The sequence below is a fragment of the Rhizopus delemar genome, genomic scaffold (assembly GCF_000149305.1).
Source record: "Rhizopus delemar RA 99-880 supercont3.3 genomic scaffold, whole genome shotgun sequence".
NCBI classification, from domain to species: Eukaryota; Fungi; Mucoromycota; class Mucoromycetes; order Mucorales; family Rhizopodaceae; genus Rhizopus; species Rhizopus delemar.
In genome coordinates, this window is record NW_027137829.1 from 1,111,921 (window position 1) to 1,139,288 (window position 27,368).

General features: G+C 37.4%; 10 protein-coding genes across 10 annotated transcripts; 7 read left to right on the forward strand and 3 right to left on the reverse strand.

Annotated features, from left to right (window-relative positions):
- Positions 1–1,043: 1,043 nt before the first annotated feature.
- Positions 1,044–1,607, reverse strand: RO3G_04627 (uncharacterized protein; the record flags this gene model as incomplete). Its single annotated transcript, XM_067659217.1, has 1 exon — positions 1,044–1,607. The coding sequence occupies one exon, from the start codon at positions 1,605–1,607 to the stop codon at positions 1,044–1,046; it is 564 nt and encodes a 187-aa protein (XP_067515318.1).
- Positions 1,608–3,516: 1,909 nt separating this feature from the next.
- On the forward strand, positions 3,517–4,143 carry RO3G_04628 (uncharacterized protein; the record flags this gene model as incomplete). Its single annotated transcript, XM_067659218.1, has 3 exons — positions 3,517–3,700; positions 3,767–3,986; positions 4,038–4,143. 3 exons carry the CDS (start codon positions 3,517–3,519, stop codon positions 4,141–4,143), a joined length of 510 nt encoding a protein of 169 aa, XP_067515319.1.
- Positions 4,144–4,745: 602 nt separating this feature from the next.
- On the forward strand, positions 4,746–5,330 carry RO3G_04629 (uncharacterized protein; the record flags this gene model as incomplete). Its single annotated transcript, XM_067659219.1, has 2 exons — positions 4,746–5,021; positions 5,067–5,330. The coding sequence occupies 2 exons, from the start codon at positions 4,746–4,748 to the stop codon at positions 5,328–5,330; spliced, it is 540 nt and encodes a 179-aa protein (XP_067515320.1).
- A 1,266-nt stretch (positions 5,331–6,596) lies between these two features.
- RO3G_04630 (uncharacterized protein) lies at positions 6,597–9,167 on the forward strand (the record flags this gene model as incomplete). Its single annotated transcript, XM_067659220.1, has 12 exons — positions 6,597–6,760; positions 6,815–7,190; positions 7,240–7,305; positions 7,354–7,662; positions 7,709–7,811; positions 7,858–8,047; positions 8,097–8,292; positions 8,342–8,425; positions 8,477–8,677; positions 8,726–8,879; positions 8,929–9,012; positions 9,067–9,167. The coding sequence occupies 12 exons, from the start codon at positions 6,597–6,599 to the stop codon at positions 9,165–9,167; spliced, it is 2,028 nt and encodes a 675-aa protein (XP_067515321.1).
- A 1,309-nt stretch (positions 9,168–10,476) lies between these two features.
- On the forward strand, positions 10,477–11,070 carry RO3G_04631 (uncharacterized protein; the record flags this gene model as incomplete). Its single annotated transcript, XM_067659221.1, has 5 exons — positions 10,477–10,500; positions 10,564–10,604; positions 10,654–10,731; positions 10,799–10,993; positions 11,049–11,070. 5 exons carry the CDS (start codon positions 10,477–10,479, stop codon positions 11,068–11,070), a joined length of 360 nt encoding a protein of 119 aa, XP_067515322.1.
- A 4,682-nt stretch (positions 11,071–15,752) lies between these two features.
- RO3G_04632 (uncharacterized protein) lies at positions 15,753–16,022 on the reverse strand (the record flags this gene model as incomplete). Its single annotated transcript, XM_067659222.1, has 3 exons — positions 15,753–15,822; positions 15,864–15,908; positions 15,967–16,022. The coding sequence occupies 3 exons, from the start codon at positions 16,020–16,022 to the stop codon at positions 15,753–15,755; spliced, it is 171 nt and encodes a 56-aa protein (XP_067515323.1).
- Positions 16,023–17,126: 1,104 nt separating this feature from the next.
- RO3G_04633 (uncharacterized protein) lies at positions 17,127–17,968 on the forward strand (the record flags this gene model as incomplete). Its single annotated transcript, XM_067659223.1, has 3 exons — positions 17,127–17,532; positions 17,594–17,739; positions 17,798–17,968. 3 exons carry the CDS (start codon positions 17,127–17,129, stop codon positions 17,966–17,968), a joined length of 723 nt encoding a protein of 240 aa, XP_067515324.1.
- Positions 17,969–21,239: 3,271 nt separating this feature from the next.
- Positions 21,240–22,081, reverse strand: RO3G_04634 (uncharacterized protein; the record flags this gene model as incomplete). Its single annotated transcript, XM_067659224.1, has 3 exons — positions 21,240–21,410; positions 21,469–21,614; positions 21,676–22,081. The coding sequence occupies 3 exons, from the start codon at positions 22,079–22,081 to the stop codon at positions 21,240–21,242; spliced, it is 723 nt and encodes a 240-aa protein (XP_067515325.1).
- A 1,104-nt stretch (positions 22,082–23,185) lies between these two features.
- Positions 23,186–23,455, forward strand: RO3G_04635 (uncharacterized protein; the record flags this gene model as incomplete). Its single annotated transcript, XM_067659225.1, has 3 exons — positions 23,186–23,241; positions 23,300–23,344; positions 23,386–23,455. 3 exons carry the CDS (start codon positions 23,186–23,188, stop codon positions 23,453–23,455), a joined length of 171 nt encoding a protein of 56 aa, XP_067515326.1.
- A 3,383-nt stretch (positions 23,456–26,838) lies between these two features.
- On the forward strand, positions 26,839–27,278 carry RO3G_04636 (60S ribosomal protein L34-B; the record flags this gene model as incomplete). Its single annotated transcript, XM_067659226.1, has 3 exons — positions 26,839–26,917; positions 26,976–27,055; positions 27,111–27,278. 3 exons carry the CDS (start codon positions 26,839–26,841, stop codon positions 27,276–27,278), a joined length of 327 nt encoding a protein of 108 aa, XP_067515327.1.
- Positions 27,279–27,368: the final 90 nt, after the last annotated feature.

Genomic DNA, 27,368 nt, shown 5'->3' on the forward strand with positions numbered 1-27,368 from the left:
CCTCGTACTGTCTTGCTTCTGACATCAAACCGTCGAGGAGGCGGCGAACAGTAGCTCTGAACTTCAAGTGAGATTCCCTATCCCGTTCTGAAATTATCTTTTTTTTTCCACTTTGGGCATTTGTCTGTTTACGTGGAATAGGGCGATTTAAATCCTTGCCATGCATTGGGTTCAGCATAAGGCACTTTTGATACATCACCCATTTCTCGTCACTCTATCGGGGGTCGATAGCCAGCAATGAACCCAATCTAGTAACGATCGTATCTTTCGAACACGTCCTGTCGGTGTAAGCCGTAGAACGCATCCGTAGCATCTTTACCGGCCACTTCAAGAGAACACGAGGATGTAAATCTGCCAATCGATTCAAATCGTAAACTACACCATCAATGATTATCTAAAGGTCTTTAGCAGAGTTGGGCAGACCTAACTTGCTTTCATCAAATAGTTTCAATTCCTTTTTGACGGACATGGCAAAAAAAAAAGTAAAGAGAAAGGCAATGGTTTTCGTGTTTAAATGCAGATTAAATCCTGATTTATTCCCAAGCCAATGTGAATCATTACCCCCAAAATGAAAAGAAAATGCTTTGTAAACCATGCATTTGTATACAAAAGAAAAAAAAAAAACAATACACAGAATCTAAATTCCCATCGAAATCTCAAGAAAGGTTCTCAATCAGTGACAAGCTGTCTGGTATTCTATCGGTTTCTCTCTAAGCCATCTATTTCCCATGTGTCTGTTGAATTGATTTATCAAATCCTGCTTCATCAGTAGCTTAAACCATTTCATTCTCATCATGAAAACTGCTTGTTTATCACACTATAAATATGGACGGACAAACTTTATCTCCTTTTCGTCAAGTGGGGGGGGGGAGATTGCTTCATGCTTGTTTTATGATTGGTTGGGGTTTAATGTCAGCAACAACCCAAAGTCGTATGCCTGCATGGAGCGTTTATTTTAAATGCAATAGTCTTTTCAAGGGGGAGGGGGGGGACTGAAAGAGGTCAACACGATATGCAGGTCATTAGGCTCACCCTCCACTTTTTCACTGGTCGTGCTCACTGACGACTTGAACGGATGTCGGAGGCTTGGCACTGATAACATGGCTTGGTGTAGGGTCATCATTCAAGAGATGAACGGCCTGTCGAATGTAACTTTCTGCAGGTTTGAACCATTCGATTTCAAGGTCGTCCATGATATCACCCAGCCTTGTCCCACTCGCCACGATGATTCTACTCAAAGAAGGAATCATGCTATCCCTGGATTCCAATCGAGGTCGGATCTCGACCTTGACTCGTTCAACATCATAAATACTCACAAAGAACGACTTGATGTAATCATAGTATCCTTGCTCGCTATCGTACAGCTGCTGGAGATCGATAACCAGCTCCGTATGGACCTTGTCGTTGCCTCTACTGGCAAAAAGAGAGTTTTCGAGTGTCAGCTCTTGGTGTTGCTTGATCCAGTCCAAAATCTCTTGTCGCTTTCCGTAAAAGATCCAACGGGTTGTATTTCCGGTACTTGAAACCGTAATTTTTGTGGATAAAAGTGGTGGCGAAATGACTTGACCCACTTGTCCTGGAATAGGATCTAGACATGGTTTGAGCATTGTAAATAGAAACTCTGTTTTATCTTTTTCACTACGAACCCATTTCATAACCGTAAATTAGTGACATTTTAAAAAAAAAAATTCTGAGAAAAAGAAACAAAAGAAACAAAAGAAGCTGTAGAAAAAAAAAAAAAAAGAGGACATCATTTGAAACAAAATACGATGGGTTGATATGTGACTTGAAATATTTCTTTTTTAAGCAACCCTACTATGAAAGCCTACAACTCATCTTTCCTTCTTTCATCCACGTATGTTTGACTCTTTCACTTGCACTTTTGTTAAGCAAAAATGTTGTACAACTGAGCAAAGGTAGAAAAAAAACCCCGCCTGCAACTTGGGTTGCTCATTCCTTTGTCTTTTTTTTTTTTGGGTGGAAAATTTTGAAGATGCCGACTTTTTGTTATGACGAAAATCCATTATAGGCTATATGGCTTTGTAAGAAAAGAATAAATTCTGAGCCTTTGAAATACAACAGATAGAATATGAACTTGCTTTTAACAGACACTTTTTCAATAAATATACACTTTCCTATAGACTTGTTGACATGGACAATAGGTGTCATAGCTTTCAATTCAGCAAAGTTGCCTATTAGCAGCCAAGACGATAGTTGAATGATTTTAAATCTTTCATCATGTTATTTGCAATATCAATTATAAAACCAGAATTCTTTTTTTTTGGAGCTTGTAATGACATTTTTAAGCTTTAGCATAATGCCTATTATCTAAAACATTTCGATGACATCTTTATTTTTTATCTTTGCTTGTGTTTGTTTTTACAATTCTTTAGAGAATGATGTGAGACCATCAGAACCAAAGCAGGACATGGGGTGATACTAATCCAGAGAAAAAAGCGATCCAAAGTATCAAAGGATTCATCATCATCGGAACCTGAGAGGACCGTAAAGTAAAGGGTATCATAGCCACTGAGTTGCGTTGATCATAAAAGTACCTGACAAAGCCCCAGTGACCAAGCATCACAAGAGGGATCCATGGAGACATCTTGATCCAGAAGACGTCAAAGAACGAATAAAAGCCCGAGACAAAGAGACGAACTCTTGGTGAAGCCAATAGACAGAGTGTTAGCAGACAACAGTTGATGAGGACGAGCCTGTGGATCTCATCATGTCTTGAAACATTGGACAGGACATAGTGCTTGATCCACTGTAGGTGGGTCGACAGCAAAAGGTGGGATGGCATGTCATTTCTTGCCAGTTTTCTTGGGAGAGACCACCTGAACTATCGGATACACGAATGTGGCAAGAGAGAGAGAGAGTGAAAAAGGGGAGATTTGAACCAAGTCAGAAGGCGTCCATAGCCAAGAGAGAAGCCAACGTTTGTTGCAACAGGTTGAGAAAATAAAGATCGAGAGGGAATCGAACGAGCATAGTCCAAGGGAAGGGGAGTCTTATTCACTTGATCTCGATGTGAAAACAGAGGAGTCCGGCTTGAGTCTAACAGGAATGAATCAAAGAATCTTTATTGATACCGTCGGGTTATCATAAAGATGAGCACATGCCGCACGCACTGTCTTGAGAGAGAGTAGCAAGATGCTCACACAGAAAAGTGTTTGGGTTCATCCATGCGATAAGAGTCTCGGTAGGAGACTCAGTCAAGAGGCATAGGAGCCGTGCCATTTGCTGCTACATCCTGTGGATAGAGTATAAGCAGTGGTAGTTTGAAAATGACTGAGCGAAAAAGAAGAGGGATCTTTTAAAATGTTTGTTGATGTCACTCTTCCATCTCTTTGAATACACTTTCAAAAAGATGCTAAACACCATTTCCAGTCTCAATCAAGTCGAAACAAGGAGGTCGAAATTGATTGGTTGTATTGAGTTACCGCTTGAGTCCCCATTTGAAGTGAAAATACATCCACAGTTCAGTCACATATTTTTTTTTTTTCAACACCACCGATGGGTAAAGCAGCAAGATCAAAACTGAAATCAAGACCGGGTGAAACACCTTCTCGCCAGAGAAAATCAGCAGCCATAAATAAAGATGTCTCTGCAACTGAAGTGAATGATCTTGATAACAAGCAGTTTGAATTAGCTAAAAAAGAAGTCAAAAAGAAGCAACGACATGAGGCATGGCTTGAAAGTGAGTGAGGAGAGGGGGGGGGGAAAGAGAGAAGAAAAGTTGACATATGTTCTTTATGAAATATAGAACTCGATCATTCCTACGCAGTAAAGAAACAACAAAGGAAAAAAGAGATCAAAATTCAAAATAATCTTGGCATGGATTTAAGCGGTATTGGCGATATCTTGGATACCATCAAATTCAAGTCGAAGCCTGCGGTGACAGCGATGAGTACAGAAGAAGAGAAAAAGGAAAGCATCATACCGACGAATAAGATCAAATCAAAAAAGGCAAAGAAACAAGCAGAGTAAGTGTTGGATTCTGGTGCATGACACACTGGACTAAAACAGGTTGATAGAATGCAAGAAATCCTTCGAATGCAAAAATTGATGCAGTTTGGAGAGTTCAAACAGAATCCGTTATCCACCATTCGTCAACATGTTCAAAATACGTTTTGTCAATAATCCTTGTTGATTTACCATTTTTAGATGTTTTCAAAAACATCCATCGCACTGAAATAAAAAAGGAGCACAGGTTTTTTTTTTTTTTTTTTCTTTATTTTTGTTATAAAAAGATGATGATGCCACCTCCTCCACTACCCGATCTTGTTCAACAGATGAATCTACAGAGATACAATGATTTGAGGTTTAGAGCGTATTGTTGTGGATGCATCCATAGCTCGATCAACCATCCCATCATTTATTTCTTGTGGGCTGTAAACCAAGCAAATCCCTTTGTTGCCAATCGCTTTAACCCTTCTTCTTTTTAGGTCTTGAGCTTTTATTTTGCCATCTTGGCCTTCTTACAAAAGAGTCGTAGGTGATGGATGGAGAGAATGAGATCTGAACTAATCTGTTCACAGCCTTTTATTCCTATCTTCAAATGATTCCACTGGTTGCCTTTGGTGCCATCAACTTGCTGTTTGGTGTCGTCAATTTATTCTGTCTGGCTTTATTTCTATTCAGGGTACCTTGTTTTTATTTTGTTTGATTCACAAAGCAATCATCTCACACACGTTTTACAGCCTCGAATCGATGTCAGGATCATTGGGATGTATCAATCCAGAATGACCGTGTTCGCCATCACAGCCAATGCGATTGCTGTACTGGTCGTGACCTTGGTGAACTTTATCTTCTTTGCCTCAGATCAAGCTGGGTTTTACAATTGGTGTATCAGTGCTTCGACAAGCTACATGGCCGATGTTTATCATCAAAGCAACAATGCGACAGAGGCACCACCGATTCCACTAGAAAGTAAGGAAGACTATTACAACTGTCAACGGTTATTCAAAGACGAACTAAAATGGTCCTTTGTATGCTTTGCTGTCATGACTGTTGTTTATGTAAGACAAATGATAGGATACGCTCTTTGTGTTCACTCTTTATAGATCCACTGGATCCTTATTATCGCAGCAAGAGCAACCTATCAATACTTTAATCCGGTAGACATGCCACCCCAGCCCATGCTTCCTGCTGCAGAGTATGGTAATATGGCGCCGGCTTCAAAGGGATTCAAAGGACTCTACAGGAATATGAAGCCATCCAAAGGTCTGATGGAAGCTCTCTTGACTCACAAGCAATACTCATCCTACAAAGAAAGAAGTCAATCAGATGAAACTACAGTGAAAGAAAAGGAAAATGCTAAGGGGTGATCTAGTGAACAGACTGGATAATGATGTTCACCCCTATCCGCTGTGAACAACGTACGCTCTTTCAGACAATGTGTAAATAAAATAAAACCCCTTTTGGGGCCCTTCAAAAAATATCGGTTGATCTGACCATGCAACCGTTCTTTGTGTTGATGATAAACAGAGTGGATGAATCGTTTGAAAGAAAAAGGGGATGCTATGCTTGGTTTGAACCGAAAGCATCCACTGTGCCTATTTTGATGCTCATGAACAAGCGTCTTTTTATCTATGCTTCTTGTTTCAACCAGGCTCGATGTACAAAGCAAGTCACTGTGGACTTTATTGCTTGTACGCTTTCCAGATTTGGAGAAGGGTGCCTAAAAAGGAAATGGAAGGGCAGGTTTCAACTTTAGCCGGTCTATTTGCACTACATTTACCACAGACCCAGTAAAAACTCATCTGTGGCCACGCCTTCATTCATCTCGTGCACGTGTGAATGAAGACGGTTCACGACTTGAATGGATAGGATCAGTGTAGATCTGTGAGAGTTTGAACATGAATCCCCCCTTGCTTATCCCTCACTTTTTAAAACAGTAGAGTGAGGAGAGCAAAATGAATGCAACACCTCCATTTTAATTTGATGGAATATACAAAAGTAGGTGTTTTCTATAAGGAGACTAGCGGATAAAGTATTTAACCATTCAGACTCAATTGTTTTTCTCAAATGGTGTTTATTCGACAAGTGTCATTCTATCATCATCCATCATGAAGTTAAAAAACAAATCTGGTAGGGGTAGTGTACATGATGAAAGCAGACGGGTGAGTGAGAAGCAAGTATGGACACTAGACTGTCCATGGATAGAGAGTACTTGAATACAGTGTTCACTGCATCCATGCATGTCATACATACAACTAGACTCTTCATTCTTGCTTGAATCCTTATTTTCTGTTTTCATTTTGTGAATAAGACAATACTTTCGATGAAACCAATGGATCCTCTTCAGACATGAACTGTGTAACAAACCCTGAAGTGAATTTACCAGGTGAATGTCGTCCTTGGTCTACTGTTTTGTGTGACATGTTGTAGAACATTGTCATCCATCATTCGTCAACGTGCATCGATCGTCGCAAGCTGGCTGGCTGAATCAAAAAAGACTTTTATCTGTCTTGTTCCTTTTTTTTTATTATTCTCAATGTTCTTTTAGAAAAAAAGAGGAGGGGTGCACCCTCATGCTGACTTGTATATAAATCATTTCATTTTTCTATCTTTTTTGATTTCTTTACTACTTTATGAAAGGACTTTTGATCACCGTTCTTACTTTGACTGCCGCCTCTTCTACTGTCTTGGCTGGTTCCCAACATCCATTTTCTTCTCGACCAGCCGATCCCGAAGGTCAATTCCCTCGTCTCGGAGCCTGTCCTGATCCACATGCCTGTATTTTCCCTCCTGACGTGTAAGTTTGAACTCAAGCCCCCATCTTTTTCAATGACCACTCACTTTTTGCTAGATCCACTTTTCTTCCTGGCGCCTATTTTGATTTGAGAGTTGAACTTCATGCGTATGACAAGGATACGTCCAAACCGACTCCTAAACCTTACGATCAATTCAAGACGACGATTCGTAAAGACAAGGGCAAGTGGGTGGATGTCAACCGATTCTTCAAGGTCCAATCTCAACCTGTCATCGAACACTGGAAGTTCAATTGGACGGATTCCATCGAAAAACACTATGCTTCGGCACTCCAGAACGGACAGAGACCGATTCAAGTGGCTGTCGCCGCACGCGCTTGGAGAAAGCTAAAGTTGACTGAGCCTGGTCTCTATGAAATCAAAGTGCAGTATGGGTCCAAGAAATCCTATACGGTTCAATATCACGTTGTCGAGGTAGATCCAAGCACATATCCTAAACAAATCATTCACACCTTTTCTTTAGCCTAAAAAACCCAAGAAAAAAGCAAAGAACGTCATCTTGTTCATTTCGGATGGTACCAACGTCGGGGTAAGTCTACGATGGTTCACTTTTAAAAACGACTCACCCTGTCCACAGATGATCACTGCTGCTCGTGCTCTTGCCCGAAAACATACCTCTGGCAAGTATCACAGTTTGCTTTCCTTTGAGGACTTTGATAACCTCGGCCATGTCATCACCAACTCGGTCGACAGTCTCCTGACCGATTCGGCCAATTCCGCCTCATCTTATGCCACCGGCCACAAGAGTTCCGTGAACGCCTTGGGTGTCTATGCGGACTCGTCCAGTGACCCATTCGATGACCCCAAGGTGGAGTTGATCACCGAACTCATCCGTCGTCGTCAACCCAAGAAGGCGATCGGGATCGTCTCTACAGCTTATGGACAAGTAAGTCGTCCGGATCCGATCCACCTTGACTGATTGTTTTTTTTAGGACGCCACTCCTTCTGCCTTCATCTCTCATACACGTCAAAGAAGCCAATCGGCCGAAATCACCGATCAACTCCTTCATGGGGTTCACAACTGGACCCAGGCGGGTAAGTGACCGATCGATTCCGCTTTTTGTGCTGACATGCTTCCTAGTCCTCCCTGATGTCTGGTTGACCGGAGGTGCAGAATACTTCAACGCGCCCAAGAGTTTGAAAGGAAAGGATTATTACAAGGCCTTTCAAAAAGCGGGCTATCATCTTGTGCACGACAAGAAAGAACTGCTGAAGAACAAAAAGAAGGATGAGAAATTGATGGGTATCTTTCGAAAGGGAAACCTGGATGTGTAAGTGCCATAGACAAGTCTGTCATCTTTTACTAACGCTTTTGAACAGTTGGTTTGAAAGAAACCTGTATGTGAACAACACCGTGGGTAACAAGGCCCATCCTGATCTCAGTGGTCAAGATGCCTTGGGATCCGATCAACCCGGTCTGGCCGATATGACCCTGGCCGCCTTGGAAGTATTGAAAAAGCGAGGGGGTCAGCATGGGTTCTTTATGATGTCCGAAGCGGCTTCGGTCGACAAACAGGTAGGCTGATTTGGTTAGCAGGTGGGACAGCGACTCATCCATTTCACAGTTACATACCTTTGATTTCCCCCGTGCCTGGGCTGAACTCATCGAACTGGACGTGACGATCCAAAAGACAATCCAGTGGCTGAAGGTAAATGCAGATCTCGGTAAACCTGTCTGGCTGACATCGTATGTGACATAGAAACACGGTGAATATGAAGATACCCTCATCCTCGTCACGGCCGATCACGCTCACTCGTTTGACGTGTGGGGCACGGTCGATCAGGCTCACATCCGTACCCATGCCGCCAAGGAGGACATGCGGAACTCGATCGGTGTGTATGCTCAAGCAGGTTTTCCTGGTTACTTTGATCACAACCAGGATGGCTTCCCTGACAACTTTGTAAGTCGATCCTCTCTATTCTCTGCGCTTGCTCATGTTCTCTTTTAGTCTCCAAAAATCACCTTGGCCGCCGGTACGTCCAATGGACCGGATCATTTCGAAGCTTGGCAGACCACCCAAAAGGGACCTCGTCAACCCACAGTGTCGGATGAACACGGTCATTATGTTGCCAACCCGAACGATGCGGCAGGAAAGAATGGAGGTAAGATGCCAATGGGGGTGCAATAAGAGACTGATCTGTTTTACTCTAGCGGGTCTTCCATGGAGCGGCAATCTTCCTCACGATCAAGACCAAGGCGTTCACTCGATGAGTGATGTCTTTATCTATTCACATGGTAAAAGCACACACACATCGACGCTTTATCTAGATACTGACAATCTCCTTTTAGGTCCTGGCTCTGACCTCTTTAAAAAGACATTTGAAAATTGGGACTTGTTCTTCAAAATGACGGAAGCCATGGATCTCCAAAGACCTTCCAAAGAAGAATAGATCCCTCTTTTATGAACACTGTTTACAGTAATTTACGTTTGAAAATAGAATATTTAATTTTGACAAGAGAAAATTTATAAAATACACTTTTTTTTCGGCGCTTTTTTTTTTCGGCTTGATTTTGTAACTTGTTGCGAAACAGCGATCAATTCAAAGGCTGATATACAACCCAAGATACTCAGATGAATGTCTACTGCTTCCACATCTTTTTTTGCATGCTCACCTTTCTTGGACCATGCCATGGGACGTACCATGTTTTCTTGAACCTGATTTCGTCCACAAAAATGCATTCTCTCTTGTAAAAGATATCATCGTTCATTGCATACATATCTTCAATACATTGTCTACGATGTTCAAGTGTATCATCAGAATTTCGGTTTACAAACCTTGCTTGTGTACGAGTTAAAGTGAATTTCAACTTTTCAGTAATCCGACGATATACAGTGGATTCATTAATTGTTCAGTCATGAAAAGCCTCACAAAGGGATTCTATAGCATCTTTCACAATGCAAGTACGATGCTTTTCAACCAATTCATTTAAATATTGTAAGTGTTCCTCTGTCAGTTTTACGTTATTTGTTTACGCTTAACTTTGGAAACTGGTTTGTAACCAGGTAAGATGGTTCCTCCATTTTTTTCCATTGATCATTGAACTTATAAGCAGCTTTAGAATCCTTAAAACTTTTGTTCTGCAACAGAGAAATAAATTGAGCAACATATTTTGGCTTATACTGGGTTAGTGTCCAAATCATATTAGGTAAAGGCGTTACTTTTAAATCAATTTTTTCCACCGCCACTGCTGTATTAAAATGATCATCTTCATCCTCGGACGAACTATCATCTGAAATGCCTTCCATCTGATACAACGAGTTGGTAGCTGTTCCATCTTGTTTTGTCTGATACCCAGGTTCTTCATTACAAGCAAATTCACCAGAAGGTAGGTAATGGTAGAATTTAACTGTGCTGATCATGACAAGTAAAAATAAATAGGTTAAGTTTATAAAAAATACAGTAGAATGTTTAAGAATGAGCAGAGTATTTATATCTTCAAGAAAATATCAAAGCCAAAAAGCCAAGGCTGGTTACAAATTTCAGACACCCATTCTAAGCAAAGCAGTATTGGGAAACATGGTTGCTCCTAACTCACAATTTGGAAAAGCTCTTTGGAAAAATAGGCGTTGCTGACTGTGTTAAAAAAAAATGCTCTGAAAAAAAATTCTATTGGCCAGAAAAAATTTCTCTTGCCACTAACGCAAATCACTGCAAAGTAGAATGCATCTTTTTTTTTCTTTTCGCTCATATAAAAAAAATGAATGTAAATAATAAATCATCTGTAAGTAATCCAAGTAAAATACGTATTCTGGTTATAAAAGTTTCCTTAATAAAAAATACATAGACAAGATTACCACCTGAAGTCAACAGAGTCTTGTTTGTTAGGTAAACAAGCATTTCATCTTTTGATTCTTGTTATTGATGATTTGAATAGAAATCTGCCTTTCAAAATCACAACCGAGGAAATGTATGAAGTGTTTGGAAAATATGGCCCTATTCGACAAATCAGAGTGTAATAATGCGTACGATGTTTTGTGAAATGAAGAACTGTGTATAACTCATTCCATATTTGTCTATAGTGGCAATGCAACAGATACAAGAGGAACAGCATTTGTAGTCTATGAAGATATCTATGACGCGAAAAATGCATGTGAACACCTTCAAGGTTTCAATATCCTTGGTCGTTATTTGATTGTTCTTTATTATCAACAAAATAAGGTGACAAAGAAGATGAATATACAAAAGAAGGAAGAAGAGATTAAAGAAATGAAAGCGTAAGTGGTCATCGTAAACCGAAAAAGACAGTTGGCTTACTTTTTTTTAAATTAGTCGCTATGGCGTAGATGATTAAAGGCAATGTTGCATACTGTATCCATTTCAATGTGGAAAATAAAGTGTTTTTTTTTTTTGGCCTTTTTGATACAACCCTTGCTTTTTCTTGTTTGTAAAGAAACCAAAGAGTGCATTCCACGAGCTCATTTAAAATAAACGTGTCAGCAGAAGGGGAGCCTCATTTGTCTCTCCAAAAATCAAAACATGAATCTCGTTCTTTCTGAGCCTCAGTATGTCAACCTTGTATTTTCTTCATTTTGTCCCTTGAAGCACCTGTACAACTTGAGCGGTACTTCTTCTGATCAAGGTACTCTAAATACTGTTGGAGTGATTGATGCTTTATGAAAAGTCCAAGTCTAGACACTCCAACGATAACCACAGATTGATGCTATGCATGTTCTATCAAAGTCAGTCACACAGACGCAAGGCATCTTTTTCTTGCTAGCTTCTTTCGATCCAAACATGATGTGTTTATAAAAGAGGTGTCCTGTTTTACTTTTCGCTACTTTTCGTCCTTGTTTTTCTCTTTTCTTTTACAATCTTGTCTGCTTTGGCAAGCATAAAAAGGTTCTATTGACAATTTTTTTTTTGTTTCATTCCAATCAACTTGCTATAACTCTTAATGTCACTGTTCTTCCAAAACGTAGAATCCGTTCAACACAGTCTCCTTCATCTTGATTCTATCTTTTTATTGCATCTTTTTTTAAACTTGATTCCTCTTTCTATAAAGACCAAAAGAGATAAATCACGTTCAAGAAAGAAATCCTCATATGGTATTCCATTTTGGCATACAGTGAACCATACTTTCAATCTCCTCTCTGAAAAAGCAAGGATTGTAAAGCATCTTGATACTTGTCAATTGGGGATATAGGCATGTATATCTAATCTTATTTATAGATACAATCCTATCGTTTGATATAGATTTGAATGCTAAGTGAGCTTAATAGGATGATTAAACATGTGTAGCTTATTGAGCTACTTTGTCATCTATCTTTTTTTTTTGGAGACCATTCAGGTCTACAGTGAAACCAACGCGCGATAAGAATGAGGAATAAAAGTTTCGTTATAAGAATGGTATAAAATAGAAACTGATCTTTAAGACACATTGTAGATATAATCTTTATAAAAGAAAGGGTAAAGGATGCATAGGTGAGAGTAAACAATACAGCATCATGAGGAATGTTAGTATCAGTTCTATGAACAAAGAAACAAAAGCTTATTATAGAAATGGCCCAATGTAAATACAATACGATGGACCTTCCAAATACAGAATGCGCAAGCCAGCCTTTAAAGCATCGATCCCAGCCCAAAAAAAGTCCCGATTATTCTGTATCTCAAGATAAAGAGATAATAATTAAGTCTCTTTAAAAGAAAATATATAAATATACACAAAGAACATATTAAATAAAGGAACATCTTTTATTTAAAAAAGCTCTATAACTTCTGACTTGATTGGTTTTCACTACCTTGGAAAGATCACAGAAACTTGTTTTGGTCTTTATTTTAATATAAAAACAACCCCTATAATCTGTGAGGGAACGTGATGGATCATTCTTTACCCTCGGATTGAATGAAACCAATCGAACACATTCATTTCTTTATTATCAAGAATCGTATCCTAAGCTTGTCAAAGTCTTGTTAAAGCCATCATCAGTCCTGTTTGAAATACAAAAGGAAGCAAATTACAATTCAAAGAAAAGATAGGTTAAAAAGACAAATTATGCTCTCTATGACGTTAAAAAATGTTGTCAGTGAATTTCAACAGATTGAATTGACATGCTGTATTCTTGGCAAGCAAAATTTGAGTACAAAGTGACCCATTTTCTTATCTTTACAAACTGAGCCTTTAATTACTCTGGACCTTTATTTGCCTGTGTAAAAAAAAAAAAAAAAAAGAACAATTCTTTAGAAAATTAAAAAAAGTAGCTTTTATAAATTGAATTTTTATTAATTATCAAAGTTACTTTATATCAAGTACCTTTAATTTTAGGATGAGGCAAAATTTCAATCACAAGTCGATTCCTACTTTTTTTAATGACTGGATCGTGTGGTCTTGAATCCTATTCAATCTTTGTTTATATTGTTATTTTTAATTAGCCTCAAAAGAGTAACACAATCAATCAAGTTTTTTATGCAAGCCTTTTATAGATAAAACTAATTAGCATCTAATGGTTTCTCCCTCTCAAAATTCATTGTTAATTTACCCTTTTTTTTATAATTTATTTTTTACATAAAAATACTATTAAAAAAGAAATACTAATTTACTTTTGGCTTTATTATTTATTTGTCTGAATGGGTATTCCATGAGGGTTACACAAGGAAGCTGACTCCTTTTTTTAATTATTATTATTCCTTTCATTTAAAGTATGTTGTATAAGATTTATGAATCTAAGATAAGAAAAGGTCAAAGAAAAGTCTTGTTTTGGTTTTGCATATACTTGAAAGTGAATAGAAAGGGTATATAAATGTTTAGTATTTCATATGAAAATCATGCAGATAAAGAAAAGAGTTGTACAAACAAGCTAAAAAAAAAAGTAATACAATACGGCTGATAAATTTTGTCCATTTTGAAAAAATAAATGACGCTAGCTGAAAAAAGATTGGCCCCTGTATCTTTCCTTTTGAATATGCTTCCGACACGCACATTTGTTCCCTCTAGTATTGCTTTGCCCTAGACCAGTTGATGGCCTGTTACATATTCTATCCTCCATGAATTAAATCAACTACAACACTATACAGCCATCACATGCAAGACACCCCATGGACAAAAACTAATTGAATGGCTGAAACAATTTAACTAACTTCGTATGTCTCTCTATGCATCACACCTCCAAACGGATTGATCTGGTCCGGGCGGACACTTACTTGTTTTATTTTTTAGCGCTCAATTGGACCTTTAATAAAAGATAACGTTTAAACAAAAAAGATTGGCAGTTTATTGCGGAATTTTTTTTTTCAAAAAATTTGTCTTTTAAAAGAATTCAATTCTTTGGTTTCTTTATTAGATTGTCATTTACGTACAACTGAAGCTAGTAACTTGGATTTGCAACAATTGATGTAGTATTTGAAGATACACTCCCTTTTCCCCTTTTGTGCTCACTTAGGGGTATTCAAACATATAAAAACTTATTTCATTTCACTTTCTCTTACTTTCTCTCATTAACAATGATGGATCACTCCAACTATAAAGCCAGTTTCAAATTGTCAAAAAATAAATGTTTAAAATTCTTCTGTGATACGCCAGCTTCTAAGTGGTCTAAAGAATTTTCGTAAGCATTTTAAAGAAAGTTTTAGTACGGATCCTGCAGCAGTGTATAAGTCGACTCTGCAAAAAGTAAAAGTACACTCAAAAGGCATCCCTGAGCCTATTTTACTGGAGATAGACGCGCAACTGCACAAGCTCAAAAGCACAACCTCAAGCCCAGCCCTTGAGCCATCTCCGGTATATTTATTCATACAAAAATGATCTTTTTTCAAAATTTTCTCACCACATACTTTAGACAACTATCAGTATCGGCAACTACTATGCGCATCAGGGAGAAGGTGATTTAATAGTAAGCAACAGCTCAGAAGAGCTTCATAAGAAGAAGATGAAAGTAAGAATAATATTATATACTTATCTTTCGACAAAAAGAAAAAAAGCTTTCTAGACCTCCTAACGTATTATCTACCTTAAATTCATCATAACGAGCAGGAAGAAAGAGATCCTGATTTTTATGAGAAATTGGTCTCTGTTCTTGTTGATGCAGAGGCGGATAAAAGCTTTCATAAGTATAGGTACACATCAAAGAAAGAAGTCAAATTTACTTCTTGTACTAATTTGTAGTTGTTCAAGCCCCAAAAAAATGGAGTACTTAAGCTCACAAACAAACCAAAGCCAAGATTTCCTATGAGCACCAGTATTCCCAACTAAAGAGCTTCATTGAGGCATTACTGTATACAATAGTCGCTCTATTGAAGGGTGGCCAAAATTTTTGGAATATCCATCCTTAAATCGAAATTTGTGGTAGCTAAAAAATGGAAATCACTTAATATGTATTGTAGCTACATTATAGACATGTTTGCACAAAATGCTTCCACAAAGGGGCACTGTCGGCTGGTATAGATTTGGTAATTGTATAACGACATTAACAAATCAAAACTTGCTTAAGACTTGATCGAATTTGCTAGAAGGATAATATACGAGTCATAGACTCAAAATGATTTTGAGGAGAGTAAATATACGATATAACAGAAGTTGTTTTCTTTCTTTAAATTCTATAATAAACGTGTGCGCCTTTCTATTTTTCAAAAAATTGAGCTTTTGGATCAAAATACTACTAGCCAGCTTAATCAACAGAATTAGGTGAATGGGCTATGAAGAAATTCAATTTAGATTAACCACTTGCCCAACAGACTATATCAAACATTCTCAAAAATGCTGAAACGTTATATAGTAATATTAATGTTGTCAAAAATGGTAAAAGTCTAAAAACAACATGCTATCCTCAATTTAATGATAAAGTTGTAAAGTTTATTGCAGACATGAACAATAATAATCTGCCAGTCAATCGAGACTTAATCCTTCGATATGTAAGACCTATTGCTTGAGTGAAGTATAGAATCCCTGAAAATGAAATTTCATTTTCTTCTGGATGACTCGCCAAACTTTTTAAGTGAATTGGAGTAAAATGCAGGTCAATGCATGGTGAAAGTGTCTCGCTAGATATCACTTCTGAAAACATTCAGAGCGAATTGAGGAAGATAGAAGAACTTCTTGGGCCATATGATCCTATAGATATCATGAACTTTGATGAAACAGGCTTATATTACCAGCAACCACCAAGAAGAACCATATGTTCCGAGTTGCTTGATGGCCTAAAAAGAAGTAAAACTCGTCTGACAGTTGGATTGCTCTAACTCGGATGGGACTTACAAAGAGCAACACAAGAGCCCCGAATGTTTTAAAGCAAGAACTAATTTGTTATCCATGACTGCAATTGGAAAAAAAAAAACATGAAGTTGAATACCATTATTCTATTAATGCTTGGATGACAACATACGTGAAAAAGTTAAATGTTGCCTTTGGAAGACAGAATCGAAAAATTGCTCTTCTTTTGGATAATGCATCCGTTCATAAAATAAGAATTCCGCTCAACAATATTAAATTGATATCTCTCCTAGCAAACACGACTAACAAGCTACAGGCTCTTGACGCAGGTAACCTATTATTTGTTGATAAAATGCTATATAAGCTGTCTTTTTGTTTTACAGTTTTCTCATTAATATTTTGTATACACAGGAATTATTGACAACTTTAAAGCACACTTCCGAGCCCAGCAGTACGACCGTGCTTTACGTCTGTATATCAGTAGAAAGTTGGATAATCTGAATGCTTACAAAATGGATCAAGCTCAGGCTATGTTTTTTCTAGCTAGTGCATGGCTTAAAGTAAAATTAGAAACAATAAATGGAATGCTCCCAGGTCTCCCCAGGAACTTTGACAACAAAGTTACTGATGTTAGCCATTTGAAACTTAAAGCAGATGAAAGCGAGATGATAATATGTTATACAACAAGCACTACTAATAATGAAGAAACGGCAGAAGGCAACATAGATGAAACAGAAGAAAATGATAATACAGAGCAAGATGAGCAGCGTGTCGATATAGTAGAGTGTAAAAAACGGTTGAGAGAAGCCTATGAAACTATTCTCATGTACGAAGTTCCTTTGGACGATCTTGGCCGTAAATTACATCGCCGAATTCGAATGAGATTGGCTGACTCTTGTGCTCTATTAAATAATTCAAAAGAGCAAACAGATCTTCGATCCTATTTTACAAACTAAAAAATTTATTGTTACGTGGGGACCTATACCATTCTTTTGAAATACACCCTTAAAGAGAGCGACTACTGTAGACTTCTACCAAATTGCTGGACAATATTGAAGACACTAGAAATCCGGCAGAGTACAAAACTGAATGTAGATTTGTGTAGAAAATATTTTCAGTGATGCAAGTACGAAAGCATTTTTATCTTCCAAAATCCATACTCATTTCAGATTACTAGGGCCAACGTAGTTAACAAGTTGCCTTCAATGGCACATTCTAAGGCGATATTTAACTACAAAATGCTTCATCCTTGCCTCGAAGCTACTGTTGACCTTCTGCACAATGCTTCCCACTCTGAACCCTACTACGTTCCAGGCGAAGAGCCTCTCGAGGCGATGATTCAACAGCTGGTTCTAGTAGGTTCAAAAGTGGACAGAAGAAAAGGGTACAATGCTGATGGCATAGTTCGACTACGCGCTTGTTATGACGTTGAAGTTCTCTTGCTGGGGACGGCTGGCCACTTCCAGAGCAAGGATACAAGGAAAATTTGCTTCGACAACAGCAAAGGAATGTTCGCTCTACTGGCAATGCTCAAAAGCATAGCCGATCGGTTTAGTCGTGCTTCGCCTGAGGCTTTTCAAAAGCTCAAGCTTTACTTTATTCAGGCCAGCGGTAAGAAAACAAGTAAAAAGGAAAAAAAGGAAATAACAAGCTGACCAAACCCTAAATATAGATGAGCACATTCGTCTTTGGTCGGCCCAGTATGCCAACAATGGCATCTACAAATTTGTTCTCGAGGACAAAGTTGAAGTAACAGAGGACAGAGAGCAGGTCCAACAATCGTCCGTCTCGTTGTTAGACTTTTTCTTTAATGTGAAGGTAATGATTTTCTAATAGTTTGAGCTATATAACAATACTTATATGAACAACCATATAGACTTGCTTAGCAATGACGTTTTCTGTGCTGCAACAACTTCAACAGGAGGATGAAGAAAATAACGAGGTTAACAGCCAAGAAGTCCTGCTTTCCGACCTCATTTGTCCTAAGGTTTTCCGTTTGACTTATAATAGTCATGGAAAGGGGTTCGGAAAGCAAACAATTGAATAAAAATGTATATATTATGTCTAATCTATAATTTTGAAAAGCATTTCAGTTCTCGAGATTTTCTTAGCATTATTTAACATTGAGTTGTATTAACAGTTTATTACTGTGTGCTCAGTCATTAAAATACAGTGCACTTGATGCAATAAAGCTGCTGTTAACAGCTTTGTTATTGATGTAGTCTAATTTACAGAAAATTTTTGTGTTGAACCGAAGTAGAGAGCCAAGACCGCTTTTGCCATTCTCATCATTGACGAAAACCGCTACATCAATCAGATATGTTTTAACGACGCAACCAGGAAGAAGTTTATAGTCGAACTACAACTGAACATCAGAGAATTCACAGGCGTTTATTGTCAACGAAATTCATATATTACTTATATTACTACTACTTTAGAACATTAACTATGTAAAAAAAAACAAAGATAAACTAAAATTGAATAATAGTATCACAATAATAAAAGGAAGCTTCTACAGTCAAGCAGTAAATATTGTACAGTGATTTATATATTTTATTGGGAAAAAGTTTTCAAATCTTGATCATGGCTACATTGGCACCTTGCGTAAGGAATCGTTCCTCATTTTCTTGTTTATCGTCTTGATAAGTCCAATAAGCTTATATAATAAACACGTAATCCCATAAGAGTGTTTCTTGAGTTCCAGGGCGATAGTGTAACCGCCAAATAAAAACGCTTCAAGACTTTTTTGTCCATATTTTGCTTTCTTGTCTTCTTGTTTGTACTAGTTTCAAACTCGGATTTTGTTAGTGATGCTATAGAATTTTGTAATTTTGATTATACCTTTTTCATGATTGAAAATTTGTTATAATGGGGAATCCGCTCGACCAACTAGCCAGTGACAGGACCTTTGTTGAAAAGGCCAATAGAGTTACTGGCTTTTGTCCAAACCCATAAGGCAAGGGAGCGCAAGGTTGAATCCCACGTCTGGCGCCGGAGTTTTACTCTTTTCATCTATACCTCACACAAAAGAGAGAGTATAGAGCCTTAAAAGAGCAACCCACCGGTATTAGGAATCTAATAAGTCTGTTGAAAGAATTACAGAGAGCATAGCCAGTCATTACAGCGAGGTTTTTTTTTTCTTTAAAAAAAAGTAAAAAACAGAAAAAAAAAAAATACGCGTCAGTTTTTTTCATATCCCCTTATTTTGACCTCTCAAATGACGAAAGCAAAAAATAAAAAGCCATACATCCACAAAAAAGGTCACATATGCCCTGAATAGTTTGTAATTTATTTGAAATACTTCTCGTTTTTTAATCTTAGAACTAGTAATGCTCATTTCATTTAGCCATATCAACTTCAGCAACTAGATTTTACTCATCCAATGTTACAGATTTTGAAAAGATGGAAGTCAGCGAAGATAATTTGTAGGAGGAGCTTAAAAAACTGGAGGATTCTACTTGTGTTCACTGGATAAAAAAGGGGTTCAGAGTTAAGAAAACTGAGAGCTCTTCATTGGGCCGTCATAAGACGATTTTGTGGAGTAAAAAACATGTGTGTCATCGTGGACCTGACACTTAGGTATCTAAGGCTAGAACGAACGATGACAGCGGTCGACCAATACAAAAAAATCCTAAGAAAATCGGCTGTAACACCATCATTACGGTGACATGTCGCATCTCTGATCCAAGTATTGTTGAGCTTACACGAAAAAATGACCATAATAATGTTCGCGGGTCCTACTCTAATTTACAATATATGTTAATTTCGGATACTTTGCGAGATAAGATCAAAAATTCCTTGTGCAAAGGGTTTTTGAGAAGAGGAGTAAGATTACGTCTTCTTCAAGAAATGGAGGAAGACTAACAGCAGCGGGACAAGATACTTCATTACGACGATGTTTATAACGTTTAGCTGACGGTAGCAAAGGATATGTTTCAGTTTGACAACAATAAGTTTGAATCACTTCAATTATGGAAGAGAAAACTCATCGACTGTAGTTATAAAGTTATTGATCACTCGCTAGATAATGTTTTCTTCTATGGGTTCATCTCTTTATGGCAAATGGATGTAGTGAAAGTTTCAAAGTGCTTTTCTTTGGACTCAACATTTGGAATATCATCAAGAAGTAATGAGGCCTTGTACAGTTTAGTTGTCAGGCATCCTGATACTGGAAAAGGGGTACCTGTAGGTTATTTACTCACCAATGACCAATCAGTAACACCTGTATTGGAATGGCTCAAATTTTTCAGAGGCCACTGCTATATGCAGCCTGAACAAATCACAATCGATTGTAGTATTCCTGAAGCAGATGCAATCAGAGTTACCTTTGGAGAAATTTGCCGTATACAATTGTGCTTTTTCCACGTTGCTCAATGTTGGAGTAGAAACTTGACAACAAAGGTCAAAAATCAGCCTGGTCAGCACAACAATATGAAAGTAATCAAAGGCAATATCATGAGTGAATTGCAATTAATCATATATGAAACTGTTCTCGAGAACGTGGTTGAAAAATATGTCAGTTTAGAGAAAAGTGGACTTCAATTTAACCAAAATTTGTCGAGAACTTGGAGGATAGATGGCTTGCTTTAGAAGGTTACAGAAAATGGTCTGCAGCATATGTAATTGAAGAGTATCGAAACATGTGCACCAATAATTACATCGAAAGCTGGCATAATCAGCTAAAGACAGTGTATCTCAAAAGAATTAAAAACAGACGTTTGGATCGTCTTGTCTTCATTCTAACGGATGATATTGAAAGCAATTTAAAGCTTGATGTTGAAAGAATTTGCTCTGAAGTAGGAAGGATGGGCCCTGAATTGAGAAGGAGAAGACAGCGAGAGGGGGTAGCTGATAGTTTTCCAGAGGATAGAATGATAGAAATGATCTCGAAGGATGACGATGCTCAATACAACGTCGAATCATTTAATCAAGAAAACATTCTATATGTTGTTAAAATCAATGAAGATGGAAAAATTGCCTCTTGCTCCTGTTGCTATTTCAAGTTTAACTCAGCCGTATGCAAGCATATGTATTTATTGAAAATACACATCAATGTTAAAGTTGAGATTCTTTCAAGAATGGAAAGCTTGCTCTCCCAAGCTTTTCTACTTCGGTTCAACACAAAAATTTTCTGTAAATTAGACTACATCAATAACAAAGCTGTTAACAGCAGCTTTATTGCATCAAGTGCACTGTATTTTAATGACTGAGCACACAGTAATAAACTGTTAATACAACTCAATGTTAAATAATGCTAAGAAAATCTCGAGAACTGAAATGCTTTTCAAAATTATAGATTAGACATAATATATACATTTTTATTCAATTGTTTGCTTTCCGAACCCCTTTCCATGACTATTATAAGTCAAACGGAAAACCTTAGGACAAATGAGGTCGGAAAGCAGGACTTCTTGGCTGTTAACCTCGTTATTTTCTTCATCCTCCTGTTGAAGTTGTTGCAGCACAGAAAACGTCATTGCTAAGCAAGTCTATATGGTTGTTCATATAAGTATTGTTATATAGCTCAAACTATTAGAAAATCATTACCTTCACATTAAAGAAAAAGTCTAACAACGAGACGGACGATTGTTGGACCTGCTCTCTGTCCTCTGTTACTTCAACTTTGTCCTCGAGAACAAATTTGTAGATGCCATTGTTGGCATACTGGGCCGACCAAAGACGAATGTGCTCATCTATATTTAGGGTTTGGTCAGCTTGTTATTTCCTTTTTTTCCTTTTTACTTGTTTTCTTACCGCTGGCCTGAATAAAGTAAAGCTTGAGCTTTTGAAAAGCCTCAGGCGAAGCACGACTAAACCGATCGGCTATGCTTTTGAGCATTGCCAGTAGAGCGAACATTCCTTTGCTGTTGTCGAAGCAAATTTTCCTTGTATCCTTGCTCTGGAAGTGGCCAGCCGTCCCCAGCAAGAGAACTTCAACGTCATAACAAGCGCGTAGTCGAACTATGCCATCAGCATTGTACCCTTTTCTTCTGTCCACTTTTGAACCTACTAGAACCAGCTGTTGAATCATCGCCTCGAGAGGCTCTTCGCCTGGAACGTAGTAGGGTTCAGAGTGGGAAGCATTGTGCAGAAGGTCAACAGTAGCTTCGAGGCAAGGATGAAGCATTTTGTAGTTAAATATCGCCTTAGAATGTGCCATTGAAGGCAACTTGTTAACTACGTTGGCCCTAGTAATCTGAAATGAGTATGGATTTTGGAAGATAAAAATGCTTTCGTACTTGCATCACTGAAAATATTTTCTACACAAATCTACATTCAGTTTTGTACTCTGCCGGATTTCTAGTGTCTTCAATATTGTCCAGCAATTTGGTAGAAGTCTACAGTAGTCGCTCTCTTTAAGGGTGTATTTCAAAAGAATGGTATAGGTCCCCACGTAACAATAAATTTTTTAGTTTGTAAAATAGGATCGAAGATCTGTTTGCTCTTTTGAATTATTTAATAGAGCACAAGAGTCAGCCAATCTCATTCGAATTCGGCGATGTAATTTACGGCCAAGATCGTCCAAAGGAACTTCGTACATGAGAATAGTTTCATAGGCTTCTCTCAACCGTTTTTTACACTCTACTATATCGACACGCTGCTCATCTTGCTCTGTATTATCATTTTCTTCTGTTTCATCTATGTTGCCTTCTGCCGTTTCTTCATTATTAGTAGTGCTTGTTGTATAACATATTATCATCTCGCTTTCATCTGCTTTAAGTTTCAAATGGCTAACATCAGTAACTTTGTTGTCAAAGTTCCTGGGGAGACCTGGGAGCATTCCATTTATTGTTTCTAATTTTACTTTAAGCCATGCACTAGCTAGAAAAAACATAGCCTGAGCTTGATCCATTTTGTAAGCATTCAGATTATCCAACTTTCTACTGATATACAGACGTAAAGCACGGTCGTACTGCTGGGCTCGGAAGTGTGCTTTAAAGTTGTCAATAATTCCTGTGTATACAAAATATTAATGAGAAAACTGTAAAACAAAAAGACAGCTTATATAGCATTTTATCAACAAATAATAGGTTACCTGCGTCAAGAGCCTGTAGCTTGTTAGTCGTGTTTGCTAGGAGAGATATCAATTTAATATTGTTGAGCGGAATTCTTATTTTATGAACGGATGCATTATCCAAAAGAAGAGCAATTTTTCGATTCTGTCTTCCAAAGGCAACATTTAACTTTTTCACGTATGTTGTCATCCAAGCATTAATAGAATAATGGTATTCAACTTCATGTTTTTTTTTTTCCAATTGCAGTCATGGATAACAAATTAGTTCTTGCTTTAAAACATTCGGGGCTCTTGTGTTGCTCTTTGTAAGTCCCATCCGAGTTAGAGCAATCCAACTGTCAGACGAGTTTTACTTCTTTTTAGGCCATCAAGCAACTCGGAACATATGGTTCTTCTTGGTGGTTGCTGGTAATATAAGCCTGTTTCATCAAAGTTCATGATATCTATAGGATCATATGGCCCAAGAAGTTCTTCTATCTTCCTCAATTCGCTCTGAATGTTTTCAGAAGTGATATCTAGCGAGACACTTTCACCATGCATTGACCTGCATTTTACTCCAATTCACTTAAAAAGTTTGGCGAGTCATCCAGAAGAAAATGAAATTTCATTTTCAGGGATTCTATACTTCACTCAAGCAATAGGTCTTACATATCGAAGGATTAAGTCTCGATTGACTGGCAGATTATTATTGTTCATGTCTGCAATAAACTTTACAACTTTATCATTAAATTGAGGATAGCATGTTGTTTTTAGACTTTTACCATTTTTGACAACATTAATATTACTATATAACGTTTCAGCATTTTTGAGAATGTTTGATATAGTCTGTTGGGCAAGTGGTTAATCTAAATTGAATTTCTTCATAGCCCATTCACCTAATTCTGTTGATTAAGCTGGCTAGTAGTATTTTGATCCAAAAGCTCAATTTTTTGAAAAATAGAAAGGCGCACACGTTTATTATAGAATTTAAAGAAAGAAAACAACTTCTGTTATATCGTATATTTACTCTCCTCAAAATCATTTTGAGTCTATGACTCGTATATTATCCTTCTAGCAAATTCGATCAAGTCTTAAGCAAGTTTTGATTTGTTAATGTCGTTATACAATTACCAAATCTATACCAGCCGACAGTGCCCCTTTGTGGAAGCATTTTGTGCAAACATGTCTATAATGTAGCTACAATACATATTAAGTGATTTCCATTTTTTAGCTACCACAAATTTCGATTTAAGGATGGATATTCCAAAAATTTTGGCCACCCTTCAATAGAGCGACTATTGTATACAGTAATGCCTCAATGAAGCTCTTTAGTTGGGAATACTGGTGCTCATAGGAAATCTTGGCTTTGGTTTGTTTGTGAGCTTAAGTACTCCATTTTTTTGGGGCTTGAACAACTACAAATTAGTACAAGAAGTAAATTTGACTTCTTTCTTTGATGTGTACCTATACTTATGAAAGCTTTTATCCGCCTCTGCATCAACAAGAACAGAGACCAATTTCTCATAAAAATCAGGATCTCTTTCTTCCTGCTCGTTATGATGAATTTAAGGTAGATAATACGTTAGGAGGTCTAGAAAGCTTTTTTTCTTTTTGTCGAAAGATAAGTATATAATATTATTCTTACTTTCATCTTCTTCTTATGAAGCTCTTCTGAGCTGTTGCTTACTATTAAATCACCTTCTCCCTGATGCGCATAGTAGTTGCCGATACTGATAGTTGTCTAAAGTATGTGGTGAGAAAATTTTGAAAAAAGATCATTTTTGTATGAATAAATATACCGGAGATGGCTCAAGGGCTGGGCTTGAGGTTGTGCTTTTGAGCTTGTGCAGTTGCGCGTCTATCTCCAGTAAAATAGGCTCAGGGATGCCTTTTGAGTGTACTTTTACTTTTTGCAGAGTCGACTTATACACTGCTGCAGGATCCGTACTAAAACTTTCTTTAAAATGCTTACGAAAATTCTTTAGACCACTTAGAAGCTGGCGTATCACAGAAGAATTTTAAACATTTATTTTTTGACAATTTGAAACTGGCTTTATAGTTGGAGTGATCCATCATTGTTAATGAGAGGAAGTACTTCTGTTTATCAGTCAATTTAGAACGTTATTTTCTCCTTTTTACCTTTTCTTTGTAGTTGAAAAAGAAAGAATTCTTGTAAAATAAACAAAAAATGGCACGACCGCTCAAGCAAAGTTATTTAAGGAGCTTTTTTTCCTTTTTTCTTTCTTTCTTTATCAAATCAAATACTCTTCACTTTAAAATTAATGTCTTGAATCCTCTTCTCTCTAAATGATGATGGTCTGAATGCTCTCTTATCAATCGCTCTGTTGCTTTTGATACTCCCATAATCTATCTTGCTACACTGTTCCTATGAAACCAAATGGCTAAAATTAAAATGGCTTAAAAAAGATAGTAATGATGAGACATTGAACTGACTAAATACATTTAGTTATTGATGCTACAAAACAAAGATCCTTTTTATCTCTTTGGTGCGCTTGTTCTCTATACAATGACTGATTCTCTTTGTAAGATATGTGCTGCATGTGTTTTATCTTGCCCCTTCTCCAAAGATATCTTTATACATCAAGAGCTCTTGGCCTGATAGTCTGATATCTTGAAGCGTTAGGTAGGTAAACAGTTCAAGTAGCAAACAGTTTGCAGCATTCATGCTGTAGCTTAGGGCTGACCGAATTGTTGCTTCTTGGCTTAGTGGATCCATTAGACCCGAAACAAACTATATGGAATAACATTCTATACCATTCCAGATGGGCAAACTCGCCGCATAACTTGAGCAGGAGAAACGATATGAGATTAGGGCGTCCTAGAGACATTAAAAAAAACACTTTGCTTTACATATTCTTACTGATCGGTCTATTTATCATCTTCAAGCCAATCGCTTTGGTTGATCAATGCTTGTTTATCTTAATCTATATCATCTTGTTCAATCACTTGTTACTCTCTAAAGCCACTTTTAAATAACAATCATTTTAAACATAACAAGCCCTTTATAGCTCGCATATATACAAATAAAACTTAAACTCGCAAGCGCGCCTAAAAAAAAACTTGCAACCCTTTACCCAGCTTCATATCTTCTCTTTCTCGATTTCTCTTTTACTTTAATGAATAGAAAAGTATTTTTTCTCCTCTTATAAAAAAAAAAAAAAGAAAGAGATCAACATAATAGTTTATTGGTAGCTCCTTGTATTTTGTTCAAAAATTATAGCTTTATTCTACTCTCTCTCATAACCTTTCTTGCTGTAATCTGGATAACAAAGGCTTTATATCATATGTAGTAATACGCTAGTCTGATGTACCGAGTTCCCAACCTGTTGTGGCAAGATATAAATAGTGCCTTCAAAAAATCAAGCTGTCGCCAGTATTCAATTGGGCTCACCAAAGACTTTATATTGAAAGAACCACCCTTGTTCTCCTAGCCAATCTCATCATTGCCATTCTCCTAAAAAAAATTCAATCATTACAAACTAAATAAACGGATACAATGTTTATTGTTGTCTTTAAGTCATAGAGGAGGGAAAATTCGCAAACTGGATCCATTCAAAGTCAGCCTACAGTTGAGACAAAAAGATGCTGATTGGACATAAAAAGCTGCAATTTGAAAGTTCACCTAACTTTGAATTTCCGTCACTGATTTTTGCAAAGCCGCATGCTGACGCCGGAAGCACTGTAAGAGTGTAAGGAATACAAATTGGCTATCTTTCCCTTCCCCCCTCTTTTCTTAATCAACCTTTGATAACTAAGGTAAACAACTCATCATGGATAGATGGATGGATTGGGATGAACAATGGAATAGAAAACTAAATCATTTTTTATATATTTTACACATTCACTTTTTCAACCTTTTTTTTTTTCAATTTTGAATTTCGACATTTTGGAAATTTGATAGAATGGCTCAAAGACTTACTTATCGTCGTCGTTGTTCTTACAACACCCGTTCCAACCGTGTCAAGGCTGTAAAGACCCCTGGTAAAGATCAGAACAAAAAGGGAAATGAAGAGAATGTTTAGAATTAATCATTTCTTAGGTGGCAACCTCGTCTACCACTACCAAAAGAAGCCCGTCAAGGCTCCCCGCTGTGGTGACTGTGGTGAGGCCCTCGCTGGTGTAAGTTGAATGAAAGGGATAGAGATGCAGAAAACTCAACTTTTTTGATGTATAGATCAAGGCTCTTCGTCCTCGTGAATTCGCTACTGTCTCCAAGACCAAGAAGACCGTCAGCCGTGCCTATGGTGGATCTCGTTGTGCTCACTGTGTTAGAAACCGTATTGTTCGTGCTTTCTTGATTGAAGAACAAAAGATTGTCAAGAAGGTCCTCAAGGGTCAATAAATTTCTGTTAATTTTTGATTAAAAAGGTTTAATCCGTTCATCTGTACAGTTTATTTCTTTCTATGTCTTCACCAGGAAGTTCTTTTTTTT